Source organism: Cladophialophora psammophila (genome assembly GCF_000585535.1).
Source record: "Cladophialophora psammophila CBS 110553 chromosome Unknown aczJe-supercont1.1, whole genome shotgun sequence".
In the NCBI taxonomy this organism is placed as follows: Eukaryota; Fungi; Ascomycota; class Eurotiomycetes; order Chaetothyriales; family Herpotrichiellaceae; genus Cladophialophora; species Cladophialophora psammophila.
The window spans coordinates 3349421-3367309 of NW_006912922.1; the positions used below are offsets into that span (position 1 = coordinate 3349421).

The following is a 17889-nucleotide window of genomic DNA, read 5'->3' on the forward strand; positions in this document are numbered from 1 at the left end:
CAGAGAGATGAGAAAAGCCAACACTCCAAGACTGTGCCTGCGTCGGTGCCAAACTGCAAGAATGCAAAGGGGTATCAATTTTATGCCCGAAGCAACCTTTTTCCCACTTACCCCTTCGTTTCTTCTTCTCTGGTCTCTCTCTCTCTCTCTTCTCTCTTGCCGTTCGCCCCAACTTTCCCAAGAGAATAAACCCACCCAGCCGTAATCCGTCAAGCTCCGTTCGTTTCATTTGTCTCGTCACACAGGTTCCCGCCCATTGTTGTTCTCGTAGGGTGCAGTCGTTGGTTCTTTTACCGTGTTTAGTTTTGGAGGTTCCTTGATTTCCTGATTTCCTGATTTCTTGGGAACACTCGTACAGGTGGGTATTCAATACCCTGGACAGGGGGCTGTGGCAGCTCTTTTCATCCATGATTGACCGACCGATCGATCGATCGCCGTGAACGGTCTGGTCTGCTGTTTCTGTTCCATTCTTTCTTGTCCTTGGTCCCCAGTTCTCGTAGGGTGGGTTTAACCTTAACACGCATGCCTGCCTCGTCTCTGGAGAGATATAGTAGTGGGTATATTTTTGGTCGTGAAGGCGTTCAGGCTCTAGCTCTCTTCCTCCCCATCCCATTTTCTTCGGCATCGCTCAATTTTCTCCCCTTAGCCGCCGTTCGGCTGGCAGCAGATTTATCTGACTTGGGAGTGGTGACTTCGCTGCTCGGCACGCTCTCGACGTGCCCCCCGCCATCATGCTCCGTGTAACGGGTCGCATTGTCGAATTTGATATTCCCCGTACTTCCGCCATATTGATCCGTCCCCATACCTACGCCAGCACCCGCTCCCACATTGGTTCCATCGAAGCCGCCGAACCCAGTCGCGGTATCATTGTTCAGATTTCCAAACATCTCGTCGTCGTCCTTGTAAGCGAAATTCAGGTTGTCTGCAGTGCCTGGTTGATTCCCACCTAGACCTGTGTTGCCAAAGTCGTAGTTTCCGTTCCCGTCACTTGAAAAGTCGGCAAAGTATTCGTTGTGATTGAGGAAATCGTCGATATCTAATGGCGGAGGTGGAAGTGACTGGCCATCATTGATTCCAGGGATGGAGCCTGTTGGCGAGAGTGGTTGCAGTAAGTTCGTGAGGGTTTGGACAGATTTATCCTGCTCCGCTTGCAACTTGGCAAGTTGTTCCAAGTCGGCTTGGGTGCTGGCCAGACGGCGATGGAAATTCGCAGGCCCAGGTGGTGGAGTGGCATTTATAAGCGCATTGTCGTTGCCGGCGGGTTGGTTCGTGGAATTGTTGATCATGCGGAGGACGTCGGCGCGCTGGGCTGTGGACAGTGGTCCTGTGCCGGAGGACGCTTCGAGATTGCTGAGGACATTGGAGAAGTCTTGGGCGGGGGTGGTGGGAGAAGTTGCCGCGTGATTATTTCTTGCGTTAGCGTTCTGAATCACCGTCATCATGTCACGGGAAGGCAAGTCGGCACGGGCCTGATTGACAGAGGAGACGGCGGGGCTGTCGGGGCTGTGAACTCCCGGATCAAAGACCTCTTCAAGTTTCGGCGAGAGCAGTGATTGCGGTTGGCCGTTGCGGGTGGTTGATGGCTTGGGCGTAGGATAGGGACTGTTGCCAGAGCGGGGGGACAATGTGCTCGCGCGACCATTGGTTAATAGTAAAGGCTGTTTCTTGAACGGCTTCGCAGGACTACCGTCGAGGTTGATATCGTTGAAGTTGTAGTCGCCGACGTCAACCACGTTGCCCTGGGTCGATGTATCGACAGGCATAGCATTTTGGAAAAGGTTGGCAATCCCTTGTACACTTTCGTGGCTTTGAAGGCTGCGGTTGTAGACGGTGGCGAGGAAGGTCAGGATGGCATTGATCGAGTTCTCATGTCGATTGTGTTGGTCCTGGAATGTCGCCGCTTGCCCGTACAGCTGTTCATGCTCACGCTTGAGCTGCTGCATCATGCGAGAAATCTGCGTCTGCTGATGCCGGATGGCTGCCAACTCCCGTTGCACGCTCTTAAATTGCTCCTGGGTGAGGGCCATCTCGCCACTTCCTAGCGTGAGCTGGCCGGGTCGGGGACGTACTCGACTATCGGTGGGATGTGCCTCCTCAACATATTCGTCCGCCTCTTCCTCGTTCTGGTCTGTGTCGGTCTTGCCTTTTCGTTTCGAGGCAGGCCCGGCGACATTTTTGGGTTTTTGTATCAACCACAGCAAATCTGGGTGACCTCGGCGGAAGTAGGGATTTGAGTATTCACTTGGACTTTTGTTTTTGCGTTCACTGGCTCTCATGGAGTTGTCGGAAAGGCCGACTTTCTTGTGAAAGCCGTACATGTTGAGCTGGCGCACGAATGAAGCGTAGTTGTTATGTTTGAACAACTCCGGGATAAGTGTTTTGGCGAATTCATCCTCATCCAGGACAATGAATGAGTTGCCATCGTCTGACCAACGGATAAGGTCGGTGTTTCTGCCGTCCTCCAGAAAGCTATACACTTGTTAGCACCGTTCCTCCACTTTTGATCAGGGTCCGTTCTTCTTTTACCTGTTAAGCTTCTGAACAAAAGGGGGTATCTGCTTCCTCTTCTGTTGTGCCTCTCTCTTCGCGACTTGTGCTCTTGCCTCCAACTCTGCAATGTCATCCTCCCACTCCGGATTTGCGGTATGCACACCTCCATTGGGATGCTCCATCCAAGCATTCCCCTCTTCGTTCGGTCGGGGGATACGGGAGGCGAGTTGAGTGATGGGTCTCCGGGTCAGTTGATTCGAAGGCTGAGGGACGTTTTGGGGACTGCTCGCGGGATAGGCGTTTGCGTTCATACCGAAGCTAGTGTCATTGTATGAGGGACCAGCAACAGGCTGACCGGTCTGCCCCCACTGAAGGAACTGGTCATTGGAGAGTTGCTGCCCAAGACCATCGTTGAATGCGGGCACGGGATTCTGCATTTGAGCAGGGTACGAGACCGGGTCTGCACCCGGCGCAGAACGTTTTCTGGAGAAGCCCTGCGAGGCCATGTTTATGGGATGTTAGGGAAGAAGAGGTGCAAGGTAAGTGGAAGGAGGAGGATTCACAGGACGAGGTAATGTTCGGAGGTCTGAAATCGGCGACGTGGGTGAGGCTCGACGTCGCCGGGAGGTCGGCCAAGACAAAACCGGCAGGGCCGCTATCAGAGAGGTGTCGCGTGTCAGGCAGTTACCAATCGTCGCAGAAGAATGGGATGGATGTCGGATGCGCGCCGCTGCAGTGTTCGGTGGTCAAGCGGGCTGAGGCGCTGAAGTGCGATATTGGTCGGGATGGCGATGAAGACGACCAGATGAGTAGGAGAAACCAAAGTGCGCTATGTCGACAAGAAGGTGCCCAGAGAACATGTAATATGTCCTTATATCATCGACAATGTACAAGTGGTGTGATTGAGTCCGAGCATTTTCAACAGCATGAGATTGGGAAGGCAGCGGATGTGTTGGTTTGATGATGGAGTTTGCTCAGTCCGCAGTACTGTTGTGAGTTCCTTAGGTTCTTAGGTTCCTAGGTACTCCGTACTGGTGGTGCAGTCTGCCGCTCTGCCACTGTGCAGCGCTTGCACCGTGCCACCTGGTGCGGGAGCCTATGACATATCGCGTACGCTGCCTAGGCTGCGCAGGCCAATTGCGCTTTCACTGCGCCAGCCAACCGAGTGGCTGACTCGCTCTGCTCCACAGCCCAGTTCCCGTCCATTCAGTCCCAGCCTTGCGGATCATGAGGATGCTTGTGGTTCATACTAACCAAGCTAAGTACTGTCTCAACATGTCGCCCCCCCCTCGGCTCATCACGATCACTGTCTTGTCTACCAAATTGTCGCCATGCCTAGGGCTTCGGCTGCCCGATCAGTTTTCGGAAACCTGTCATTGTCTTGTCCCATTCTTCAGGGTGAGACTGCGCGAACTCCTTCACCACCGTCACAGCTCTCCAGTCCTCCTGCATATGCTGAGCACTCTTGGTCCCGTTGAGGACGGTCACATTCCCCAGTCCCAGCACCAGACAGTACAGGGCCGACTGGGGACTGATGCCCAGCTGGTTTGCCAAACGGCCTGCCTCTTTCGACCCGACGAGGTTCGGGTTGGCCGACAGTGTCCAGAAGCTTTGATAGATGATGTTCTTCTCCCTACAGAATTGACGCGCTCCAATGTCATATTTGGTGCTTGGGTAAAAGCGATTCTGAACCACGCTTGGCTTGATGCGGGCACGCTCGTAGATGTCCATTAATGTGAACAGGTCGCAGTTGGAAATGCCCAGGTTTCGAATCTTGTCGGGCACATACTGCTCCAGTGCCTGCCAGACTTCCAAGGTCTCGCTGATGGTCGGCATGGGTGAATGTAGAACGAGCGTATCAATGTAGGGCTCCGCCGTGTCGTCTCCCTCGACTACATGTGCAAAATTGAAGTTCTTGAGGGACGAGATGACCGAGGCATTCACTTGCTCTGGAAGCGGGCTCTTGGGGTCGTATGGCATGTTCTCTGGATTTTGGCCTGCCACGCTGGTGAACTTGGTCTGGATGTAAATTTCAGACCGCTTGACCTTGTCATCTTTGATTGCTCTTGATATACCCGCCGCGACCAGATCTTCTCGGTAGTGCTTGGGTTGAGCGGCGGTATCAATGGCCGTGAAACCGTTGCAAAGGGCCTGATAGACGAGATCAGCCGTTGCTTCCTTTTTCCATGCTGTCCCGTAGATGAAGGCGGGTAAAGCAGGGACCATATGTTTGCCTGATACGTGCAATGCCAGCTTTTCGAAGATTGCGGAGGTCGTCATACTGCTCGTTTCGGCGGCTGACTGGACGTCAAGATGGGCAAGGAAATCAAAGCATGCAGTTTTGTGGTGACTGTATCCAGATCACATGCGCATGGGGCGTCAAGTAGCCCATCAAAATCTGTCAGGTCATTCAGCGTTCCCCCTGATTCAAGCAGGATTTGTTCATTGTCAGATGCGAAGACTGCCTTAGTCGAGCATGAATCATTTGTTGACGTTTGTCGAGTAAAGCAGTTTACATCACACTGGAGCAAATCATTGGCAGGATTGTGGTATGGGCCCCTGGCTCTGGAACCCCAGACTTGACCAACCGTGCCGTAAATGCCCGCCTGAACCAGCTATTGGGTACGGAGTATGTACCGAGCGGAATGTCTCTTTGCTCGCAGAGATCTCGCCAAGGGAATGGACGTCTTCAGTTTTGACGTCTTTCGGAGACGGTACAGGCATGTTTCGTCTGTAGAAACTCAATCTGTTCCATGCCATGGACCTCTGTATCTAAGTATGGACCTATGGATCTAGCGAAGTCGGAGATCTCGTGCCCTTGTCGGATGGTCACACAAATCTAGACTCTAGGGTAGAGTTCTGTTTGAGCAGCAGGCCGGCATCAAGCGTTCTTGCAGATCTCTTCCGGTTGGCTCGGTGGGTTGCCAGTCGCAGGTCACCAGGTTCATTTCGAGAAACTCAGTCCTCCTCCCCTATCGTACCTGCTCGCCTGTATGTAGGTATCTATGTATGTGGCAGCCATCAAACTATGCACGTTTGTTCTCAGCCAAACACCGCTTCACCAGTCATTTGGCACCTTGCCACTCCTGCCACTTCACTCCTCATTTTCTGGGCTGTCCTTCAGCAGGTATTTTGAACCAATGCGTTCTCTCAACCGGCGCAGTCCCACACCCACCCAACGCCGTCCAGTATGAAGGATAAGAGTTGGTACAGAAACCTGAGGATTCGTGACGGGATGATCATGGTTCGTGCCTAGTAATCCGCGACTAACTACGACAGGGCCGGACTTCCGCCCACGGGCGGTAGAGATGGTGGCTCACAAGGTGAGGCAAACGCTGGGTCGAGGAATAATGCCAAGCTTGCACACCAGACCTGCTGGTCCGACTAGTCGTGTCGCTCAGAAGGAAGGGAGCCCCATGCAATCCAGGTTTAGGAAAAGCCAAATGGAGAAGGAAAAGGGGCAGGCAGAAGTGTGTGAGAGAGGAAATGGGTCTCAGGGGGACTTCTCGACGCAAGGCTCCGACGGCTTGATTAGGGAGTCGGGACCTGGCAAGTGGATGGAGGAGATATGAAACCGAGATTTCGTCGTGGCGAAGCATTTCTGAAAGCAGGGCGTCAATAGCCTGGCTAAACACATTTCTGGGAAGATGTCAGGATAGGGATTAACAGGGGTTGAAGGGTACGCAGTCAGATGGTGGAGGAGTTAGATTGCTGTCGGCAGCGAGGGAAGGTAGAGAGCGCACTCCATCCCCATGACCCAGCCGTTTCCCTTTGGCCTGCGCCCACGCCTGTTCTTGCCCAACCGCAAAGCTCATGAGCAAGTCGAGACGGGGATCTTCTTGGGCTAGATATTTGCAACGGCAGCCACCAGGCGATTCAAGAGAGAAACATAATGATGAGATGCTTTGCGGCCAGAGGGACTGCGTCGATGGGGGGTGGATGGGGTGGATAGGATCGTGGCTGTCGATGATTTCTACTACTTACCTAGCTTACCCTTTTGGCTGGACCACGCTAACTCGGCCTAGTGGGCAGCTTGTGGGCAGCTTAAAGTGCCACCGACCCTCTCAGCGAGGCCGAGCGAGGCCCAGCTTGAACTGGCTTCCGGGACTGTCGACGCAATTTAATCACCGCGAAATCTGAGGATTTAGTAGTGCACAATGCTCTGGTTGGCCATGCCAGGCCACTCCAGGCCACTCTCAGGTGGCAGCCTCCCCCAGTCGCTGCCCAGGGCCCAGGGGTGGCGGCCACTGGCCACCAGAGCGACCCAACCCACCATTTCAACCTTGGGCTGCTGGCACGCACCTGCCCTCCGTGCTAACTCTCTAACTTTAGTGAATCGGTCTCTTCGCAGCCAAAAAACTTCTCCTAATTTCTTTGTCTCAAAACAACATCTTGGACAAAATCTTTCCCCGTCTTCTTTTTTCCTTAATTTGACGCTCTCCCTTTCATCTCACAAATATCCAGCGGTTTGCCGTGTGACTACTCGCATCTTGGCCCTCCGGCGCTCTTGTGTACGCTGGCTCATAGTTCACCCATCTCTATCATGTCTCGTTGTTCGAGTTAGACGCCCCTGTCCACGTCCTGTTACTCGTTCGAATTGCCTGCGAGATCTTGACTCGACTCGATTTTCGACCAGGTTCGACTTTTACTGCAACCTACTCTACATTTTCCTCACGCAGTCGAACGCGCTGCTTCAGCCCTTGGGCAAATCACGCTCTCACGACGTCTGATACCCTTTTCCTCTAATTCTGCGACTCGTCTCTCCTTTAATCGCCAAACAATCCCGACGCTACTCATTTTACGGTTTCTACGTACCACGGCCTCGAAGTATCCGTCCTCGTCCCTGGCGCGTCCCTCATCGCCTCCAGTCACTAACAGGAGATCGTTTCCATTATCCTCAAAATCCCAGAGACACACTTGGACCTGAAGGACAGTGGTGGATTCTGGTCGAGGCTGAACTTGTAACAGAAAGAGATAGCATTGAACTCGGGACTTTGTAAAGATGGCAGCCTTCTCCAACGCCTCCGACGCGTTCTATGATGACATCTCAAGTACATCCCCAAGAGCATATCGAAGTGCACAGTTGAACCGTCAGGGCGGTAGGGCCGACCCCTACGGAAGTATGGGTGCTCCAATGTTTGGGGCCGAGGGCGCATTGCCTAACATGCGTTTCGACGGCATGCGGGATGGCTTCGGTGCACCCATGCAGAACCATGGGGTTGGGAACATCAATTTCCCTTATGATGCAAGCGCTGCTCAAACGTGGAGTTCTGGTGGTGCTTCTTTGCAATCCTTTGGTAACGGCATGGGGGGCATTCCTCAAAATGCCAACTATGGACCGTCGCGAAGTGTCAAACCCAGCCGAGGCCGTGTGGGCATCTCAAACGTAAGTCGCTCACAACATGAATGCGGCAAATGTCGGCTGACTGACCAGACCCAGATTTGGTACGATCAGCCAGGACAGTTGCAGCAACAGCACCCTGCTATTGTTGGCCATCGACCGGGTCCTCAAGGCCGTAATGACCAACAGGAAGACGATGATGAGCTGATTCCTACCGCGATTGTGATCAAGAACATCCCCTTCGCTGTCAAGAAGGAGCAACTTGTCCAATTAATGGTTGATATGAACCTGCCTTTGCCATATGCATTTAACTATCATTTTGACAACGGCGTCTTCCGGGGTCTGGCCTTTGCCAATTTCACTTCTCCACAGGAGACGGAACAAGTCATTCAAGCCCTCAACCATATGGACTTGAGCGGTCGCAAATTGCGTGTGGAATACAAGAAAATGCTGCCTCTCGCTGAGCGAGAGCGTATTGAAAGGGAGAAGCGTGAACGGCGCGGTCAGTTGGAGGAACAGCACCGCCCTATGGCACAATCGCAGCTTCATAACCAGGTTTCATTGTCGTCCATTTCACGAACCACTCCATCCCCCCTGTCACACCGCAGCACAATGCCTGGTGAGTGGACCCTTTTCCCGCTGCACTGGAAATCAGCCTAACTAAGGTTTAGATGTCGACATGAATGATCCGAAGACTCTCGAGTTCTACACCGAGATGACCCTGTTCAGACGAGATCCTACTCGTGAAGTCCTCATATTTCCCCCAACATTGGAACCTCACCATCGTCGGATTGTCCACACCTTGGCCCACCATATGGGTTTGATGCACACATCCCGCGGTACTGGAGATCAGCGGCAGGTCCATATCCACCGACCAGCTCCAGGTACGAATGTTAGCCCACCGACTCTGCCAGGGGGATTCGGGTCGAATGACGGCATGCGCCAGACTCTTGCCAGGTCTTCTACAGCTGATTTCAATGACGGCAGACAATATGAAGGTCCTGCCTTCAACACTCTCCGCGGACAATCTTCGGTTGGGCTGCTGGACGTCATGGATTCCAGCGCCTATGGTAGAAATGCCGATAACAACCTCCGCAACGCCAAGTCCTTTGCTGACCTACGATCATGGAGCCCGTCGCCCGTGCCCTCCTCTGCGAGCTTCCCTGCTGCCTTGCAAACTAACGGAGCACGTCTGCAAGCGTTGAACGACACAGCTGGCTCCAACACACCTACATTGACTCCGACGGCTTCTAATGCGGGTGTCAACCGGGATGAACCATTCCTCATCTCTAGCTTCTCCAATCTTTCCATGACTAACAACAGCGGCAGCCAGACCAGCCCTCGCCGGCAACGCAGCTTCTTTGGGAACGGGTCCGACTGGACTGATGGTCAAAACTACCAGCCCACCGCCCCCATTGGCAGCAAGCGAACTGTTAGCATAGGACCAGAGAGCACCTCCCAGAATAGCAACCCACTGCGTCAGTCGCGAGGACCGAGTTCAACCAGCGCCATCGGATTCCGCCGACAAAACGGGCGTGGCAGCGACGAATTGCGTACGGCCGCATCAGCAATTGCCGAATGAAGAGACTTAGCATATACCCCCTACTTTGATGACGCTCTCTGCTGAGCAATGATGAGTCAATGATCCACGAACGACATGACCACCTCCTATCAGGAAACAGCAAAAAGTTAGACGCATAGGGCAGCCTACATGACTGCATGATTGGACTACAGAAAAAGATTGTTGTAACGAAATGAGACAGGACTCCACGGGTGCGGCATAAAGCATTTTGTTACGAGGTCCCCAAGAAAGAATGATTGACCCTGGCTTGTACACTTTGTTTCTTGACTTGAATTTCCGAGAGAGCAGTGCATTATGGGCGTTGAGCGCCAGAGCGCTTGACAAGGAGCTCATACCGAGTTTGCCACCGATAGTGCAATCGGTTTGGTATGGGACGAGACGGAGCGAGTCTCCTCGTCATGATTTGTGTTTTGACTGTGCGGGAGAGGGATTTATGTATGGGATACACTCGTTTTAATCCGTCGGCAGGCCACTTGAAGGACTGCTAGTAATACCAGATTATTGCTTGTTTGATCAGAATGAATCTTGATTTTTGTCCAACATCCCCTCAGCCTCGTCTGGTCGCTTCCATCACGAACAACCTAATTTGGTGCCGATTCGGTGCCAATCACCGTGCCAATGACAGCGACGTATGTTTACATAATACACGCCAAGACAATCTCCCCCTCAACCACTGCACTGCATCTTCACTCCTACTCACTCCGCGACAAGTTCCAGTAACACTCTGCTCTCGAAAGACAGGTCAGAAGCTTGATGATGCAGATGGCGGTTACAGAGAATGACCTCTACGCCACTGTCATCTCAAAAGAAAAAACAAAACAAAAAATTCCCAAACACCTGGAGGGAGTAGGGTAAAATATAATCACTCACAGCAGCCTGCAGAAACTGCCCACTTGGGCTCCTTTCGTTTGGTTAGGCATTATGGTCTTCCCTTTCACTGAAAGGAGCTTTCACTGTCTCCTGGTACATTTTGAGATCTATTGACCCTTTCACGCAGGATCCCTTTTCACCACAGCCGTGGTCTCTGCCTATGTCCGGGCCGTCACGATCAGGCTGGCGTCCCTCCAGACACACCGACATACCACAGTGACAAGGTGGCGGGATTTTCCCAAATATGCCAAGCCCCGCATGCTCCACCCAAAGCGGCTTAGGGCCAATCATGGTTGCCTCTGCGTCTTCGACTGACTGGTATTTTGCTCGCTGTGCCTGCCACCCACTTATCCTCCACCACTTGACCCTCTCCCATATCCCCATCCTCGATATCAACAATCCGACGCGTCTACCAAGAGTTCCATCGATCGTTCTCTTCGATATCCTCGTCGCATCATCTCAAATTTTCCACACATATCATCATTCACACCGCTTACAATGGCAGGAGGCAAGGGCAAGAGCATCGGCGGCAAGGCCTCAGGCGCGAAGGATTCCACGGCAAAGACTCAGAAGTCGCACAGCGCAAAGGCTGGTCTTCAGGTGAGCTCACCCTCCTTGCGACAAGCTGGGCAGAAGATGGAAGTCCGCACTCAGACTGGATGCCGTAAAGAGGTCGAGACCGATGACTGCGATGACGATGGTGATGATAACGCGGCATAACACGGTCATCTCTTTCGGCAGCGGTCGGAGGCGTTCCTCTATCCTTGTCCCAGCCATGAGCGCACTCGCTCTGCGCCTCACCTTTATTCATCAGACCAAAACTGACGCGTCTTTTCCTAGTTTCCATGCGGTCGCGTCAAGCGTTTCCTCAAGAACAACACGCAAAACAAGATGAGAGTTGGAGCCAAAGGTATGCATAACTTCAGCCGCCCTCCCCACCAAGTGATTGACTGCAGACACTAATCATCTTTCTGTGCAGCTGCCGTTTATGTCACCGCCGTCCTAGAGTACTTGACCGCTGAAGTTCTGGAGCTGGCAGGCAATGCAGCCAAGGATCTCAAAGTCAAGCGTATCACCCCGCGCCATCTACAGCTTGCCATTCGAGGTGATGAAGAGCTAGACACCTTGATCAGAGCGACCATCGCGTTCGGTGGCGTCCTTCCTCACATCAACCGAGCACTACTCTTGAAGGTGGAGCAAAAGAAGAAGAGCAAGGCGGGTGAATAGAAGGCCGGAAACAGACAGCAACAACCCAACCTTCTCTCTGCAACCCGTTCTCGGCGTCTATGGGCATCTTGTACTGGGCCTGATTGTGGCGGTGTCATGCGGAAGGGGAATCAGAACGAGTGAATGAGAGAAACAACAAAGGACAGTACGGTTGACAGGAGGTTACTATTGAATCATTTTACGCATGTGTGTGTTTACAATCCTGCTTTCTCCGGCTCATGGGGACGTCGAGCTCGGTTGTGGCTTTGGCTTCCTGTTGGATGCACTACTTCAAAAGAGAATACCCTTTCCTTCCTCTGACTTGTCTAAACCCTGATTGCCTGTCAAGCTTTCTGATTCATCACAGGCGTCTTGTTTTCCTGTTCGACTGCCGATCTGCTTTACACGCAGGCCGCAGCGCCTTTCTCCTGCGCCGCGTCCCCAGTTACAGGCGAATTGTCGGTGGCGTCTCGCGTAGGTTCGTACCACACTTTGTAACACCTATGATTCCCTGCAAGATTACCATCGCACCCAGGGGGTCCACATGCATCGGTCTAGTCTTGTCTTGCCTCACTGCTTTCTCTCACTTCTTCATTCAGGCGTGCCGCATTCTCGGCTCTCTGATCGCTGCTTAGCAAGGGCGCCTCGCCCTCCAAACTCTTTTTGTCCTCCTTGAGCCTATTGAAGGTAGGAAGTTTTGCTTGCTCAACTACTCTGAGCCACATGGTGAGTGACACGACCGTTGTTTGCTGCGCGACAAGTCTGACTAGCTATGCTCTCACAAGACTCCTCGGAGTGGATCACACTGCAGCATGAGCCGTGTAGCCGTTGACACGCGGATATCTCTAACTTTCGGGGATATACTGTCCTCTTCCATTTGCAACTGGATGAGGGTATGTCCTCTACTTCCGCCTCCTCACGCCCCATTGCTCGAGCCGCATCGATGGCTCCCACAGCGGTATTGTGCAACACTGTTATTCAAGAAAAGCAGCGAAGCAATTGGCTTGCTCAGGTTTGGAAGCCCCTTGATACGAAAGGATCTGCGGAAGAGGAGGAGAGAGGCAAGAGCTGAGAGCACATTCAGAAAGCCCAGAAAACGTTGCTCAACACTCTTTCTGTTACACCCTTTTCCGCCCTATTCCAACTCGTCTGCAGGTAGAAGTGGAAATAGCTTGAATTTTTGTCGGAAGCATTGTTTTATCGTCCAATGTCGTCAATACACCATGCTGCCACAATGTTATTTGCCGGAAAAGGAGCGGCAGTTTCATGGTCGCGCACGGCAGATTAAGGCGCGCATGAAATATTGGGTGACACTTTTCTTGTGAGCTGGCCATTACAACATGCTCCACACTTTGTCGATGATGTTCCGAGATGAAGATTTGATGGTGAAGAATCATCCATAAGTGGCATGGAGCAGCCAGCTGCAGCCTCTTTTCTCTCAGATGCCCCGGATATGCATCCCCGGCTCAAGCATCTCACCACACCTCTACAAATGGGGCGCCTGGAAGCCGGTATAATTTCCATACCTCTGCCATCCCGACGGGCTTGTGTACCCTCACAAGCTACACAAGGCGACTCATGTCCATGAATCAACTCTATTTATCGCGCCTGTTGCGGTCAGCCTAAGCGAACGTCATGGATCTGTCATCCTCTGGCAAAGCAGAAGTCGGAGCGCCCACGGGACTAATTCTACCGGAGAGGACGGCGTTCCCAAAATCTCCTTATTGTGGATATTGTGCTCCCATGGTCCAGTTGAGAGAGACCATGTGATGATAATAGTCAGGGTAGGAAAGGTACATATGTTATGAATGACCCCATTTCCCAGCCATGAGAGCCTGAGTGTCCGGTCTTGCTAGACGGCAAAGGCTACCGTGCCATTCACCTTCGAAATCTCGTCTCCAGGAGGTCGACTGCGCAAGACCAGACAGTTCACACGATCCGGCGGCCATCAGTCAGAACCGAGATCCCCTACCGAGTGAAGCCTCACGCTCTGCCAACCGCAATCGTCGACGAATCCAGCATTGCCTTCTCAGGGAGAGTGGCGTTGGTTGCGAGGATGCTGAGAAGATCGCCTATTCCGTGGGTCGACTCGGACAGTAATCTGCACTGGTACGACCCAGAGACCGGCTATGATAGGAGGAGCTACGATGATGATCAAGGTACCAGCTACAAAAAGACTCCCAATTCCAAAGGGCACTCGGTAAGATTCTCAGGGTCGACGAGAGGAGGTTCTAGCGCCGGTAGTGATCGTGGCCGCCGCCGGCGTAGGCGGAGAGGAGAGTAAGTACCCAGTCATGATCCCACTACATTCTATATCTATCTACCCATCCTGCCTATACCTTGCGATCGAGAATATAGGCCCGCTATTTACGCACGCTGACATGTTATCTTTTGCAAATGGAAAAATAGCCATCCCGGATCACGCGCCCTCTCGGCCGTCTTCTCTGGCGTCTATCCCCGCAACCCGGGGAGTCGCTCAGGCATCAACATCGAAGGTCCCTTTTACGACGAAGACTACGACCGCTGGGACTACTACGACATCGGCCCCTCCAGGGGCCCGCGGAGGCTCGAGTACTGCCGGCACGGCGAGGTGGAGGTTCTGTGTGAGTGCTGCAACGACAGCCATGGACGTGGAGGGCGAAGGGGGCCCAGAGGACGGTCGCCGCCACGAGAGAGCCGGAGTCGGAGTCGGAGTCGGAGTCGGGATCGCCATCGCCACCGTGGCAGTAGCAACCGACGCCGCCACGGCCGCCACTGGGTGCCCCGCGATGATGGCTCCTATGATGAAGTAATAGCATGCTACGTCGGCGACTTTGACTACGACTTCTACGACGAGGGCCCGCCGCCTCGCCACGAGCACCGCCGCCGGCCCTCCTCGAGCAGACGTCGACGACGCCGCCCAGGTCCGCCTCGGGGCGATCTGGATCGCGACCGCGAATGGGGCTTCGGCCACGGCGCCTGTGGCCTCGAGCCCATGTACGACGGCTTGGTTTTTGATGATTCCGGGTATCATCCTGACTTCATTTATGATTACGATTACGACTTTGATTATGATGGTGATTTTGGCGACGACGACCCCTATGGAGGGCACAGGAGGAGAAGAAGAAGAGGATCAATAAGGAATAGGGACAGAAGAGATAGGGAGGACGACATCTGGCGCGAAATGGACAGGGTGGAGAGGCGGGCTGACGAGGCTGAGCGCTGGTTGTGGAGGGAGTATGGCGCCTGAATCCTCCCCCGGATGGTACCGAATAACACCGTTATACGAGGCACAGCAAGTACCTAGGTGTATGTACGGGGTATTATGAAACCGGCTTGGTGGTTGAAGGATTCCGCATCCGCGAGGGAAGGGGGCGTGCAATAAGCCAATAACGGAACAAATTCACGACGCGAAGCACCGTAATAAGTCAAGTCTCTCTTCGCTCGGTTTTCGGACGTTGGAGACTCGACTCTCTCGGTCCCTGTCCCTGTCTCTGTCCCTGTCCCTGATCGTGGGAAGCCCAAGAAGAAGAGAGGCATGAACTTGGTAACAGGAAATGTCCAGCTCCAGCTCCAGCACCAATTCAAGATCGGCATCGTTCAACTCATGGCCGGCGGGATGGATCTCTGCTATCACGCACGATATGCAAAATGCTCGTTACCAAGGGTGCCGCTGTCGTTGGCGCTCATGCTCATGCTCGTCACATTGGCGGAGTATCATTGCCCAGCACCTTACACCTCACGCTGGAGCACTGATCACATTGTCTTCCGTGCCTTCTTGTTCCTGTTCGCCCTGTTCGTCGATTGATGACTACTACTCCCCTGTTTCCTCTTCCGCTTGCTCCCTCCTTTCTCGCCGTCGTGGGCAAGACCGGACCCCGAGAGAGAGGCGTTGGCAGAAACGGATCCCGTCACAGTCCTCGCCAAGTTCCCGACACCCTTCATACTGCGGTGTTTCTGCTCAATTGCTATTCGAACGCGGTGCATTTCTTCGTCTGAGTCGATTTCCATCGTAGACTTTGTAGGACATCTACGTTGTCGTGATGTTAATCTGTTGGACGAATCGGACATATCTGACTCTGAGTCTTCGTCTGCATCCGAGTCCGAAGCTGGGCTCAGACGTTGATCATCATTGTCATCCAGACCTTGATCCTGTCGGGTATGAGCCCTTCGTTTCCGCTTCTTATCAAACGAGCCAAATGTCTGTCGGCCGCTGGGCTGATTGTTGTTCCAAATGTCTTCTCCTTCAGCGCGTTCCTCTTCGTCTTCCTCTGCCCACCCGTTCAACACACCGAAACGAAGCTTTGAGGCATTGAATCCTTGATTCTTGGTATTTGCGTCGTTTTCGGATGACGGTTTCGCTCTGTTGTCTCCAGGAAACTTCATTTTCAGGTCCAGTACCCATTCCGTATCTGCACCTTCGAACCGTGTGAATGTACTTGTTCCGTCTCTTGGAGCGATGCCCAAGCCCGCATTTTGCGATGCAATTGGCGTTGAGAGTCCAGAGTATGCAAAACCATTCGATGGCGTTCCAGGGGAAGATGCCGCCGGAGAGGAAGTAGTGGTGTCGATTCTTCGGCGTTTGGCAAGCGGCTCAGTCGCTGGCGTTTGGACAGTAGAAGACGCTAGGGTAGATGTTGCGCTGGAGGTTGCGGCGGCGGCTCTTTGCATGAACTATAGGAAATCCGCAAACCATAGACTTAATATATCTGGTCTGCCGTGGGTTTGAAGCAGAGGCTGTTGGTACCGGGGGGCTTTCGAAGTTGACTCACCTTCATGTTCAGCAGTCGTGATGACATCTGCTTCGGCTGCTCTTGCGACGGCGTTCGCGCATTTGGAGCGGGTGTACTGAAGCCTGCCATGCTCCCGATCGCACTTGCGCCAGTAGGATATCCTTCACTATGGGTATGAAGCAGGGACAGGTAGGATATAAGTCTTGAGAGGGGTCGAGAATGCCGTCCTCAACTCTCGACGCAGCAAAAGCGGCAACCTCAGAGGCTCAGACTGACACAGCCGTAAGACTGACACGCGCTGCGATTTGAACTATCTCAGTCGTTCATGGTAGTAGTTGAGCAACACAGGTTGTGCGCGCTGTTTGAAAATAGAGTAGCTGTAGGGAATTCACAATAATGTCGATGACAAAAGTTGAAAGCCAAAGTTGCTTCACGCATCCCGAGCCTCACATGGTTGCGGGAAAACATTTCACCGACTCCAGGATTTTCTGCGAGGCTGCACTCCACTTGGACTGCTACAATCTTGTTCTCGATACTCTGAAGTTTTCAAATGGTGTTAACGGCAGGTCCATTGTGGAGATGGCGATGGTGGACTAGCACAAAAAGCGAGTGTAGGAAATTTAAGCAAAGTCGCGCGTTCTGCACAAGACACGAGACGGAGCAACGGTTTCTCTTCCACAATTCTCGCTTGTCAAGAGGCTGTCGCCCATCCATATGGAGGAAATCGCGTTCTCCTGTTCACACTACCAACTGCATTCTCATTGCTGCGAAGCAACAATAGACATGCCCCATCTCTCATTTGATAGATTCTACCTCTTTGGAGGCAGTGGTAACTCCACGGGCATACCGCCGACATTGTGAACAGCGTTTCCCAATGCCTGTGAGCAAGGTTGTGCATTCGAAGCTATACCTTAGTCCTTCATTAACCTTTGGAATGGTAAAGAGCTCCTAACAGGCTAGACCACTGTCCTAAATGAAACGCCGCAAATGGTACCGACGGTCTTGAGATGGCCTGTGGTAGTATCGGCAACCAGAGAATTTCGAGCGTATGATTGTGTTCCACTGGGTATCGTCGAAGAAACAACTAGCCATCGAGAGCTAACGCGCGAGATAGTTCATGACGGACTTCCCGTATACAATGCCTTGGGAACTGCGGCTAGAACGTGACCAAGTCCTCACGGTTTCTGGCCTTGAATGGTCGCTACCACTTTTCTCGAATGCTTTGCTGCTCGAAATTCCAGATACCAGATACCTTGCCATGTTCCAGTGTTTAAGGTGCCATCTGTGATGGGGATTGTGACACTTGCGCCAATGAGTGCTGACTTAATGTGTGCCTAATTGACGCATGAGAATGAACACAAGCGTTGTACGGTCGATCTGAACTTACAGGCATGTCATCCAAGCCTTCTGCCGAGTGTCTGTATAGATTGCCTTTCCTATCTTCTGGAGCAATCCTATCAAGCGCATCGCTCATGTCTTCTCTGACATCACTGTCCCAGTTCTCATTCAATGAGAGCGCACATGAAGTATGTTGAATAAACAGGTTCAGAAGCCCGACTTTATATTCCTTGATCTCGGGTATCGACGACACAACGTGGTCTGTAATGAGGTAGGAGCCGCGAGACTTGGCAGGAAGCGTGAAGGTTTTCTGAAACCACGATGTTGACATGTTTTGAAGCGTGCTTTGC

General features: G+C 52.8%; 7 protein-coding genes across 7 annotated transcripts; 3 read left to right on the plus strand and 4 right to left on the minus strand.

The window, feature by feature from the left end:
• Positions 1 to 581: 581 nt before the first annotated feature.
• A1O5_01181 (heat shock transcription factor, other eukaryote) lies at positions 582 to 2996 on the minus strand (the record flags this gene model as incomplete). The annotated part of the gene is made up of 2 exons (XM_007741800.1): positions 582 to 2469; positions 2527 to 2996. 2 exons carry the CDS (start codon positions 2994 to 2996, stop codon positions 582 to 584), a joined length of 2358 nt encoding a protein of 785 aa, XP_007739990.1.
• An 829-nt stretch (positions 2997 to 3825) lies between these two features.
• Positions 3826 to 4770, minus strand: A1O5_01182 (uncharacterized protein; the record flags this gene model as incomplete). The annotated part of the gene is made up of 1 exon (XM_007741801.1): positions 3826 to 4770. One exon carries the CDS (start codon positions 4768 to 4770, stop codon positions 3826 to 3828), a length of 945 nt encoding a protein of 314 aa, XP_007739991.1.
• A 2722-nt stretch (positions 4771 to 7492) lies between these two features.
• Positions 7493 to 9413, plus strand: A1O5_01183 (uncharacterized protein; the record flags this gene model as incomplete). The annotated part of the gene is made up of 3 exons (XM_007741802.1): positions 7493 to 7876; positions 7931 to 8450; positions 8497 to 9413. The coding sequence occupies 3 exons, from the start codon at positions 7493 to 7495 to the stop codon at positions 9411 to 9413; spliced, it is 1821 nt and encodes a 606-aa protein (XP_007739992.1).
• Positions 9414 to 10781: 1368 nt separating this feature from the next.
• Positions 10782 to 11510, plus strand: A1O5_01184 (histone H2A.Z; the record flags this gene model as incomplete). The annotated part of the gene is made up of 3 exons (XM_007741803.1): positions 10782 to 10883; positions 11124 to 11193; positions 11263 to 11510. 3 exons carry the CDS (start codon positions 10782 to 10784, stop codon positions 11508 to 11510), a joined length of 420 nt encoding a protein of 139 aa, XP_007739993.1.
• Positions 11511 to 13545: 2035 nt separating this feature from the next.
• A1O5_01185 (uncharacterized protein) lies at positions 13546 to 14718 on the plus strand (the record flags this gene model as incomplete). Its single annotated transcript, XM_007741804.1, has 2 exons — positions 13546 to 13769; positions 13899 to 14718. 2 exons carry the CDS (start codon positions 13546 to 13548, stop codon positions 14716 to 14718), a joined length of 1044 nt encoding a protein of 347 aa, XP_007739994.1.
• Positions 14719 to 15224: 506 nt separating this feature from the next.
• Positions 15225 to 16330, minus strand: A1O5_01186 (uncharacterized protein; the record flags this gene model as incomplete). Its single annotated transcript, XM_007741805.1, has 2 exons — positions 15225 to 16142; positions 16241 to 16330. The coding sequence occupies 2 exons, from the start codon at positions 16328 to 16330 to the stop codon at positions 15225 to 15227; spliced, it is 1008 nt and encodes a 335-aa protein (XP_007739995.1).
• A 1046-nt stretch (positions 16331 to 17376) lies between these two features.
• On the minus strand, positions 17377 to 17870 carry A1O5_01187 (RalA-binding protein 1; the record flags this gene model as incomplete). Its single annotated transcript, XM_007741806.1, has 2 exons — positions 17377 to 17535; positions 17589 to 17870. 2 exons carry the CDS (start codon positions 17868 to 17870, stop codon positions 17377 to 17379), a joined length of 441 nt encoding a protein of 146 aa, XP_007739996.1.
• Positions 17871 to 17889: the final 19 nt, after the last annotated feature.